At 36.4% G+C, this 11,132-nt stretch overlaps 1 protein-coding gene across 7 annotated transcripts; it reads left to right on the top strand.

The window, feature by feature from the left end:
• Positions 1 to 225: 225 nt before the first annotated feature.
• Positions 226 to 6,499, top strand: LOC149015829 (disease resistance protein L6-like). 7 transcript variants are annotated; one of them, XM_089155925.1, is made up of 7 exons: positions 226 to 789; positions 1,178 to 2,267; positions 2,376 to 2,663; positions 2,762 to 4,453; positions 4,624 to 4,807; positions 5,544 to 5,700; positions 6,043 to 6,499. In XM_089155925.1, exons 1-4 carry the CDS (start codon positions 308 to 310, stop codon positions 4,445 to 4,447), a joined length of 3,546 nt encoding a protein of 1,181 aa, XP_089012051.1. In that variant the 5' UTR covers positions 226 to 307; the 3' UTR covers positions 4,448 to 4,453; positions 4,624 to 4,807; positions 5,544 to 5,700; positions 6,043 to 6,499. The 7 variants fall into 7 exon arrangements, with proteins under 7 accessions (XP_089012051.1, XP_089012052.1, XP_089012053.1 ...); XM_089155926.1 differs by having other exon boundaries at positions 5,544 to 6,161; positions 6,416 to 6,499; XM_089155927.1 differs by having other exon boundaries at positions 5,544 to 6,161; positions 6,408 to 6,499.
• The last annotated feature ends 4,633 nt before the right edge of the window (positions 6,500 to 11,132 follow it).

The raw sequence follows: 11,132 nt of genomic DNA, 5'->3' as shown, positions 1-11,132 counted from the left end.
TTGATTAAAGAGCATTGGAGTATGCACCACAGGAATATAATGTAAGAATACAAATAGAAAATTGTGATTGAAAAAAAACAATAACATTGGAAGTCCTCCACGCATGCGTGTGACTTGCTCTACTTAGCGGGTCATCCACTTCTATCTTTTCTGTGGTTCAGATCCCTTTGAGAATTCATATCATCTTTCTTCTTCTCTAATTTTGTAGTCTTCACCCACAATACTCTCGAGACGAAACGAGACCTTCAAGCTTGGCTCGTCTCCTTTTAGTTGACATTTGAAAGGATCGAGCAATCAATTTCGTAAAATGGCTGCAGCTAGTCAACAGGCATCTTCTTCAAGTTTGAGTTATGAAGTGTTCTTGAGCTTTCATGGCCAAGATGTTCGTACCAGTTTCGCTGACCACCTCTACCATGCTTTAGTTGGAGCAGGAGTTCGAACTTTTAGGGATGATGAAGAACTGTGTAAGGGAAAAGAGATTGCTTGTAATCTATTTGCTGCCATCCAACAATCAATAATCTCCATTCCTATTCTCTCAAAGAACTATGGATCAAGCAAATGGTGTCTCAATGAGCTTAAGGAAATCTCTGATTGCAAAAGAACAAGGAACCAGACCGTATTGCCTATTTTCTACAAAATTGAACCCACTGAAGTTCGAAACGTGACTGGAGAATATGCAAACGCCTTCAATGAGCACAAAAAGCAGTTTGACCAGGCAACAATGGAAAAGTGGCAAGTGGTTTTGCAAGAGATGGGAAAATTGGATGGGTGGCATATCAAGGAGGGCTTGTAAGTACTACACTGTCAGTTTGCTTCAGATTTTTGTATATATTTTTCCACATAAATACCTAGTAAAGTTGGCCTAGATTAAGAGAGGAATGGGTTGGATCATTGAAGAATAATTTGGGATTAGAGTTATCCATGAAAAGTTAAGGGCTAAAAATATCTGAGATATTATTTATTAATTTTCTTCACCACATTTGTTGTCTGTGAAAGATTTCGATGATGAAGAAATAATACCAAGATTGAAGCACATAATAAAAATTGCATAATATACATTAGTTCACATGATTCGCTTGTGGATTTCTTCTATATTGAACATTTCGTTTTGTTCTTTTCTTTATGTATGTCATTCATCATCCTAAGCATTTATTATATTTGCATTTGAAATTTACAGGCATGAAGGGAAGGTAGTAAAAGAAATCGTTAGAATAGTTTCGAATACATTGAACAAAAGACTCATGCATGTTTTTGACAAGCTAGTGGGAATTGAATCTCATATAGGAAATATGTTGGAACTATTAGAGATTGGATCTAATGACACAAAAATAGTGGGGATCCATGGCTTAGGTGGTGTTGGAAAGACAACAATTGCTAGGGCTGTCTGCAACACAATCCTTGATAAATTTGAGGAATATGCATTTATTGAAAATGTTCGAGAGGATTCTAGAAGATTTGGGATTCAGTATTTACAAAAGAAACTTATCACTGCTATCCTAAAAGATGGTAGTCCTGATATTATTGATGTAGATACTGGAATTAAAGTGATCCAACGAAGATTGTGCACAAAGAAAGTTCTTGTCGTTCTTGATGACGTGGATCATGTTATTCTAGCAAAGTCTCTAATTGGAGATGGGGAATCGTTTGGTAATGGAAGCAAGATCATTATCACGAGCAGAGATAAAGATATTTTAGTTTCTCTAAAGGCTAAGGTTTATGAACCTACTATGATGAGTCTAGATGATTCTCTTCAACTTTTTAGCTATCATGCATTTAAGACAGATCAGCCTCAAGAAGATTATTTAGATATTTCAAAACATATGGTAATAATTACTGGAGGACTTCCCTTGGCTCTTCAAGTTATAGGTTCATCTTTATTCTCAAAAAAGAGAACAGTCTGGGAATACATGTTAAAGAAGTTGAAACAGATTCCCAATAATGAAGTTATGGAAAGCTTGAAAATAAGTTACGATGGATTAGAACATGCAGAACAACAAATGTTTCTTGACACTGCTTGTTTTTTTGTTGGGTGGGAAAAAGACATTGTGTGCCATATATGGGAAGGTTGTCAATTTCACCCTCAAGTAGGACTTGAAGTTCTTGGTGCCAAGTCATTGGTAACAATTAATGAATATGGTGAGTTAAGGATGCATGATGTTCTTCGGGATCTTGGAAGGGATATTGTTCGCCAAGAGAGTATGAAACCAGGGGAACGTAGTCGAATATGGTCTAAAGAGGAAGTCTTGGATGTGCTTATCAAACAAAAGGTAATATATTTAATGCACCTATTCATATTATTCATAACAAGTTTGTGAGTTAGTTATTTAGTGGTTTTTTTTATTTTGGTATTGAACTAAAAGTCATTTCTTTTGTAGGGAACAAGTAAATGCATAGGACTCACTATTGACTTCATGCATACATTAAACAACAATAGTTTTATGGGTAACAGCCTTGATGCAATGACTGAATTAAGATTGCTTCAACTCGATCATGCACAAATCTTGGGTACTTGCTGCAATTCTTTTTCAGAACTGAGTTGGCTTAGTTCGAAAGGATGCCTTGAACAGTTTGCATTGACTAACTTTCGTCCAGAAAAACTAGTTGTTCTTGATTTATCAAACAGTGAGGTCACTGAAAATTGGAGGGGTTGGGACGGCATCAAGGTTTCTCTCTCTACGCGCTTTGCTTAGTTTTTGACTTTCAAGCATTTAAGAAGAAAAAAAAAAGGGGAGTTTTCAATTCTTTTTATATTGTTTCGCAGATGGCAGTAAATCTGAAAGTTTTAAACCTTAAATCTTGCAAGCGGTTACGGAGTACTCCTGATTTTTCAGGAAATCCACTTTTGGAGGTACTGAATCTTAGAAGATGTGGAAATTTGGTTGCGATCGACATATCTAATTGTCATCTCACGAACTTGGTCACATTAAATATGTTGGACTGCGAGAGTCTGGTAGATCTCCAAACTGAAATGTGTGAGTTGGCATCTCTTGAAACACTCATTCTAGAAGGATGTAGGTCTCTGGAAAAACTACCAGATAACTTTGATTGCATGACCTCCTTAACTAGCCTTAGATTTCACTTATGTTGGTCACTACAGAATATCCCTAATCTTCCCTCAAGTTTGGTCAGCTTGTCCGTTCGAGAATGTCATTCGGTTCAATACATATCAGGTCTTCCGACAAGTTTGACAAACCTTGAAGTTAGGTTTTGCAAGTCGTTGGTAAAGCTATCAAGTGCATCAGGAAGAGGCTTGAGAAATTTAAGGACCTTAAATATTTTATCTTGCATCAGCCTAGAAGAAATTGAGGGTGCTGATGACAAATTGGAGTCTTTGGAGCAGTGCCACATTAGGTCATGCAAGTCACTTAAAAGACTACCAAAAATGAGGGGTTCCAAAAATCTGGCAAGTTTAGAGATCCACGGGAATGATCTCTTGTCCGACTTTGAGGGGGAAGGGATGAATTCTCTTGAGGAGTTGATAATAGAATGTTGCCCTCTGATTAAGAAAATACCTTACCTGAAGGATTCAAAACGACTGAGGGAACTTTATATTTATGTTTGCCCAGAATTAGTGGAGATTGAGCAGTTTGAGGGCTATGAATCCTTAGAAAGATTATATATTACTGAGGCCATGTCATTAAAAACGTTGTCGGAGGAGGATATCTCAACTCTGATTAACTTGAGGGGTTTATACATCTGGAACTGCAGATCGATGGAAAGTTTACCTGATCTCTCAAACTTAAAAGAGTTGAACGAACTGAATATTATGTGCTGTGAGAAGTTAACTGAAATTGAAGGCCTTTATGGATTGGAGTCCTTGGAAACATTAATAATAAGAAACTGCAACAATCTAGCTGAGATTCATCTGGTTTATCGATTGAAGACGTTGTTGCAGTCTTTGGAAAGACTACCGGATCTCTCGAACTTGAAAAAGTTACAAAAATTAGACATCGAAAGATGTGAGAGGTTATCCAAAATTATTGGACTTGACAGGTTGGAGTCCTTGCAAGAACTGAAAATAAAAGACTGCAACAATCTAGCTGAGATTCATGGCGTTGATGGATTGAAAAGCTTAATGACTTTGGAGGTTGATGGATGCTGCTCCTTGGAAAGATTATCAAATCTCTCAAACTTAAAGGAGTTGTTTCGATTATGGATTGAAGCATGTGACAGGTTATCTGAAATTCCTGGCCTTGACGGATTGGAGTCCTTGCAAAAATTGGCAATAAAAAGATGCAAAAATCTAACCAACATTCATGGTGTTGAAAGAATGAAAAGCTTGAGGACTTTGTGGATTCACAAATGCTGCTCTCTTGAAACATTACCGGATCTCTCAAACTTCAAAAACTTGGAGGAGGTACACATTCAAGGATGCAGGAACATACCCGATGTTGAGCTGTACAATTGGCTAGATCCTCCAGTGGAAAGTCCCCTTCTTGCAAAATAGTTGAAGGTAAACTACAGACTTTGGGTTCATTGATGTTACTTAGATTCAATTCTCTGTTTAAATCGATTCTCTAGGCAGCTTATCTGTTATTCTTTTGTATTTTTGGGTAATCAATGTGCCTTCCATTCGTACACATGCTTCTATTGTTAATATTATTATGTCTGTTGTTTGAACAGGAAATTAATATAAATGGTTATTGATAACAGTGGTTAAACATGAAGCAGAAGAGACACAGCCGGTTCCATGTGTTGCTTCTCCATAGTCCAAGCTCTCCATCTAGTTCTGTTGACTTGTCACCCAAGTGGAAGCCAATTAAGTTTCCTCATTGCTGGGTCTTAACAAGATCTAATAATTACACAGGTGTGCTAAACTGTACCTGCTACTGTTTTATGTGATTCTTTTCTGCCCTTAATTGAATTGTTTGCTTTTCTATTCACCCTTCTTGCTTATTATTTCAAGGGGAATCTGCAAAGTGATACTCTACTGAGCATTAAAATTACAGAAATTTAGTGGCAGGAAGACTGGAAAACAGTTCATATATGAAATTCATTGGTGAGTTCTGCTGACACTACTTGTGTCCAGTCTGACTCATCAGCTTGAAAGTCCATTATTAGATATTAAGTGTGCTAATTTTGGATATTTCACTACCCATTCCCCCCCCCCCCACATATCATATGTTTTCCTGGACTATTAGGTGTGATAAGGATGATTTTTCATCCTTTCTCTAGTTGTCTCTAATTTGAATTATTTCCATATTATTTTCTCCTCCCATTTGAATTATTTTCATATCATCCTTCCATTTCATCAGTATCTTAATGTGGCTTGATTGGTGTCTCTATTGAAACTTTTCCATACATTTTATTTCCATACAAATATTTTCATATGTTGTACTTCCATGTTTTATATCTTTCTTTTATTGTTCATAGTTATCTAACAACATAGGATGTATGCTACCTATATATTTGAGGTCCTCTCATATGAAATCATTCAACCATTTTTCCTATTGAGGTTTTGTCTTAATATGGACAGCTATAATATCTTAGTTCATTTACAGAGTTTCTTCATGATAATAACTCAGTTCATATAATTCAAACAGAAAAAGCAATAGCAGGAACTTTTATACCACAATTTTTGAAATGCAACATCTCCGAACTGTCTTGATGTTGGTGGAGCTGCAAAGGATAATAACTCTATGGCTTTCATGAATACAATGGACATGCTCCAATCTTTCCAATGCAATGCAGCAAATCAAGGTTATTTCTCCTTTTTCTGGTTCTGATATACGATATTGGAGTTGCTTCCATGAAATTCATGACATATGAATTGTACAAGAGAAGAAACGAAGGGAAACAATTTGCATAGTTCTTGATGTTGATCATCGTGAAGAAAAGAAGAAAAAAAATCACTAGGGGTATATTTGAGGGAGCTGATATACATTTTGTTTTATTAGCATAGTTTTGCAGGTGTAAATGCATATTATTTTTGTTTCTTCTCTTCTAAACCACACATTTTCTGGAAATTATATCGACTTGAAAGGAGGCACCCATCTATTTCTTGTTTGAAGTGTTAAGTTCATAGTAATTGCGATGGACCAGGTGAATCCAGAAATCTTATATCAGAGGGAAGCTATCAAACAAGAGAGGTAGTAATGAGCTTGGCCCTTGATCTCCAAATTTGAGTGGATTCTCAGTCGTCTTTGTGAGTCTATATTAAGGTCAGAATATAATGCTTTGAATTTCTTTTATTAAGCTTAATCCTAGTATGTGAGACTTCTTCAACTTGTATGTATCTGTTTGAAAATATTTGAAATGAAGACTGCTTTAGTGATGAATCTAATCATCCAGCATATATTAAATATATTGGTTTCAAGTTTTCTAGTCTTTCTATCTAGCTTTTGGTGTTTTCTGTTGAATAGACATTCTGCCCATGACTAGTTGTTGTAATTAACTGGATGATCTAGTGTGGCAGATGTCGGCTCTGTACATCAGTACAAGAATTGGGAGTGAAGGATGATTCACTACATTGTGATTTGCCCATAGGCATGCAGAGGAACTCAACTAGAAGCACCTATACTCTAATTTGTTCAGAATTGAAGTTCCAGTGATTGATCCCCTTAGGTTTATGTAGGATAGACATAACTGTCTACTATGCGTAATCCCAACTACTTAGTTCGCAAAGGTAATCTCCTTGGCTCCACAAGTTCTGTCAAATAACAAACTCTCAATTCATTTCACTCTCTTAGAAAAGTTCTCTTTCTGGCCTTCTGCAATTCCTTTTTCACTTTGTTGGCTCTTTATTTGCAGGTGCATATATAGGCCTTTTTCAGGCACACAACACACTTAGCTTGAATGGAAGCAACCATTTCATAAGGAGATGAGAAGGGCTGAGGCTGTGGTTGGCATCAACTTTTGTTGACAAGAACTGAACAAAAAACAAACCATCTTCAAGTTTTATATCTACTCAATCGATTTCTCAGTTGGCAAATGAAAGGATCACTTTCCCTTATCATACAGTCTTGACCTTTACCATAAGCTGCTCATGTGAGATGTTGTGAATGAGCTTTCCCTACATCTCTACATAGCTTGCCTTTCAAACGTATATAATTCTAGCCAGGATAACTACTCTCTCTCAGTGAGAGAACATATTTGTTTCTTCCTTTCTAATTAAATACATAGAAAATTCAAAATCAATGTGTGCCATAACCTCTGGATAATTTTTTGTAAGTTATAACGTCCATTTTCCTCTCCGCAAACTCTGTACAGTGAAGTGTTGTTTATGTTGGCATTTTTAGAATAAAAAACAAAACAGAAAGGAAAGGAAAGATGCTAGAAACTTGGGACTAATTTGGGTTGAGTAGAAATTAGATTTGAGTAAACAACTTTTCTTGTCGGGTTTATAACTAAATATATGAAAACTTCCTGGAGGGAAAGTGATGTGAACCTCGCCAAAAAATACAAGACCCGACGATCAATAAAGGACCTTAAGACCATTCTTCAAGGATGGGAATGTGAGACCTCAACCCGTTGCCTAAAATTAAGCTAAAGCTTCAGTATGTGGAGACACCACAATCAGTTGTGAAAGGCTGATTGATAAGTCTTGATCTAAACGCCACAAAATTCGATAAGTTCAATAAGTTTGATCAAAAACCAAAGAGAATATAAACTCTCAAATTTATACTAAAACAGTTGTGTCATCCTGAGAATTCCAAGTACATTATATAGGTTGATAGTTAGAAAGAAATGAAAGAAAACATTCTCAAGAAAAGAAAAACGTGATCTACAAGAGAAAGGAAAGTAAAAATTACATAAAAGGAAATACTAAATAAAGGAAGAGACAAACAACTAATTGATATATTTTGGGAATTCATCCACAACTAATATATCCTTCCCTTATTTATGTCATCCTTGACCAAAAAGAAAAAGGTAAGTTTCCCATCATGTTCTTCAATTTATGTTATTGTCCAAAAGATATTGATACGAGTATATCTGGAAAATTATTACTCTCTCTAATGAAAGAAAGTGGTTGTTGTCTTTCTCATGCCAATTATTTCAACAATCCCTTTTGGATATTATTCCAAATTACTCCAAGATTTGAATTATAGAATTCCATCTTTGATAAACTTGGTCAACACCTTTAATGGGCCTCCACGAATTAGCTTGAGCCCAAGTAGCTTGAATTAGTCAATTAAGCAATTCTTTGAATTTCTTAGCCCAACCTCTTCTAACCGGCCCAACTGGCACTTGAATTGGGTCCTTTAACACTGAGCCATGATTTGCATCATTCCCCTCCTCTTGAACAAGATTTGTCCTCAAATCTTCACCTACGTCAAATAGACTTAGATTAATAACATTAAAAGTAGCACTAACATTGTACTCACCAAGCAAATAGAGCTTTTATGCATTGAAATTGATACACTCGAGGACTTGAAAAGGTGCATCTCCTATTGGTAATAGCTTGGAACTTCTTTGTGTCGGAAATCACTCCTTTCTCATGTGCTGTGCAACCAAACGCAGTCGTCGGGTTCAAAGATCAGCTTATGTCGCCCTTTGTTGGCTTGCTTTCCATACTGCCCTTTTTTCCTCTCTATGGTGAGTTTTGCCTTCTCATGGATTTGTTTAACAAATTCAGCTTTTCTTTCCATCCAAATTAACATGCTCAGAAATAGGTAATGGAGATAAATCCAATAGAGTCAAAGGATTAAATTCATAAACAATTTCAAATGGTGAAAACTTAGTAGTAGAATGAATAGCACGATTACAAGCAAACTCAACATGTAGCGAACAATCCACCCATGTCTTGATGTTCTTTCTAATTGTAGCCTTGAACAAAGTAGTCAAACTCCTATTTACTACCTCTGTTTGACCATCAGATTATTGTAGATGACAAGTAGTAGAATATGGTTTCTAACTTACACAACAAGGTCTTCCAAAAGTAACTCGAGAACTTAGCATCTCTATCTAAAAAAATTGTCCTAGGCATACCATGTAATCTCACGATCTCCTTAAAAAATAAATCAGCAATATGTGAAGCATCATCTGTTTTATGACATGGAATAAAATGCGCCATTTTGGAGAAGCTATCCACAACCACAAATATTGAATCTTTACCCCGTTTAGACCTAGGCAAGCCTAACACAAAATCCATTGAAATATCAATACAAGGTGCACTAGGAATTGGTAAAGGAATATACAAATCGTTGGGTTGCATTTTAGACTTAACTTGGTTACATGTAATACACCTACCACAAAGCCTCTCAACATCCTACTTCATGTGTGGCCAATAGAAATGTTCATGCAAAACAGCTAGAGCCTTAGCAATGCCAAGGTGTCCCATTAATCCTCCCGCATGGGATTCCCTTACTAACAACTCCCTTAGAGAACAGCTGAGCACGCATAACTTATTACACATTACTTCTTTTCTCTAAACAGAAAACCTTCTTGCCTAAAATACTTACCAAATGTGGTTTTCTCACATTTCTAAAAATACCGACTAAAGTCATGGTCATCAAAATATACTTCTTTAATGTGTTCAAAACCAAGTCACTTAGCATCAAGAGTAGAAAGTAGTACATACCTTCGAGAAAGTGTATTGGCTACCACATTTTCCTTACCTTATTTATATTGGATGACATAGGGAAATGTCTTAATGAATTCTACCCAACCGGCATGTCTCCTACTCAACTTGTGCTGGCTCTTCAGATGCTGTAAGGACTCATAATCAGTGTGGATCACAAACTCCTTAGGCCAAAGGTAGTGCTGCTAAGTTTTCAGCATTCTAACCTACGCATACAATTATTTGTCGTAAGTGGGATAGTTCAAAGCTACTCCACTCAATTTCTCACAAAATAGGCAATCAGTCTTCCCTTTTGCATCAAATCCCCTCCAATGCCTATACCTGAAACGTCACACTCAATCTCAAATGTTTTAGCCAAGTTAGGTAAAACAAGTAAAGGAGCATTAGTTAATTTCTCTTCAATGAGTTTGAATGCCTTATCTGGTTTCTCTTCCCATTTGAATGGAGCGTTCTTCTTGATCACTTCGGTCAAAGTCGCTGCAATGCTACTAAAATCCCCAACAAATGCTGGTAAAAACTCGCCAAGCCATGAAAATTTTCATATCTGAGTTACAGAACTAGGCGTTGGCCACTCTTCTATTACACGCATATTTTCTTCATCAACCTGTATTCCTTGTGCACCCACAGCAAAGTCAAAAAATACAAGCTTTTTGGTGCAAAAGGTACACTTCTTAAGGTTAGCAAACAACTTTTCATTTCTCAATACTTCCAAAACTGATCTTAAATGAAGAATATGTTGATCATGATGATCCATAGATAGTGACAAATGATTCTGTAGAGCATGAGGATACTAAGCAGAGGGAGCAGCCTCCACAAAAAGAGGTTGTTGAACCTCAAGAGAAGCCACCCACACACAAGAGAGCGTAGACCAACATAGAGATATCATGGTTCTAAATATATTCTTCTTACTAATGATGGGGAGCTTGAAATCTTTCAATAAGCAATGATCCACAATGAAAAAAACACCTAGATGAAAGCTATGCAGGAGGAGATGAATTCCTTGCATAAGAACCATACTTATGAGTTGGTAAAACTTCCTAAGGGTAGAAAAGCATTGAAGAGGATGCAACTTGGAAGCTAGTGAAAAATAAGGCTCGTTTGGTGGTGCAAGTGTCCGAGCAAAAGTAGGGCATTGACTTTGATGAGTTCTTCTCTCCAGTTGTAAAACTGACATCCATTCGAGTGATTATGGGTTTAACAGCTAACATGGATCTTGAACCTCAGTAGTTAGATGTTCAAATTGAATTTCTTCATGGTGATTTAAATAAAGAAATGTATATGATGCAGTCAAAAGGGTTTGAAGTTGGGGGGAAGAAACACTTGGTATGCAAGTTATAGAAGAGTCTTTATAGATTGAAATTTGCACCAAAGCATTGGTGTCACATCCACCCAGTCAATATCCATCCACCTGAATACCCGAGGGAGTGATCCATAGTCACAAGATATGTTTCATATCAAATCACACACCATTCAACATAATAGCAGAATCATTAGCAAGAATAAATCAAGGAGTCCAATATTAAAAGTAAAAATATCAAAAGTAATCAAAGGATCTCAGAAGGATCTCAAAACAATAAGCAGAAGCAAAGTCAAAACTACTAGAAATGCTAAT

The sequence above is a fragment of the Hakea prostrata genome, chromosome 5 (genome assembly GCF_041222555.1).
Source record: "Hakea prostrata isolate BN-2017 chromosome 5, UWA_Hpros_2, whole genome shotgun sequence".
NCBI classification, from domain to species: Eukaryota; Viridiplantae; Streptophyta; class Magnoliopsida; order Proteales; family Proteaceae; genus Hakea; species Hakea prostrata.
The sequence above is the reverse complement of the archived record's forward strand: the minus strand, read 5'-3'. Positions and strand labels throughout refer to the sequence as shown.

Coding starts and splice junctions, on each gene's coding strand:
- LOC149015829 (XM_089155924.1), top strand. CDS start 308: ATGGCTGCAGCTAGTCAACAGGCATCTTCTTCAAGTTTGAGTTATGAA. Junction 790..1,177: donor TGGCATATCAAGGAGGGCTT/GTAAGTACTACA, acceptor TGAAATTTACAG/GCATGAAGGGAAGGTAGTAA. Junction 2,664..2,761: donor GGGGTTGGGACGGCATCAAG/GTTTCTCTCTCT, acceptor ATTGTTTCGCAG/ATGGCAGTAAATCTGAAAGT.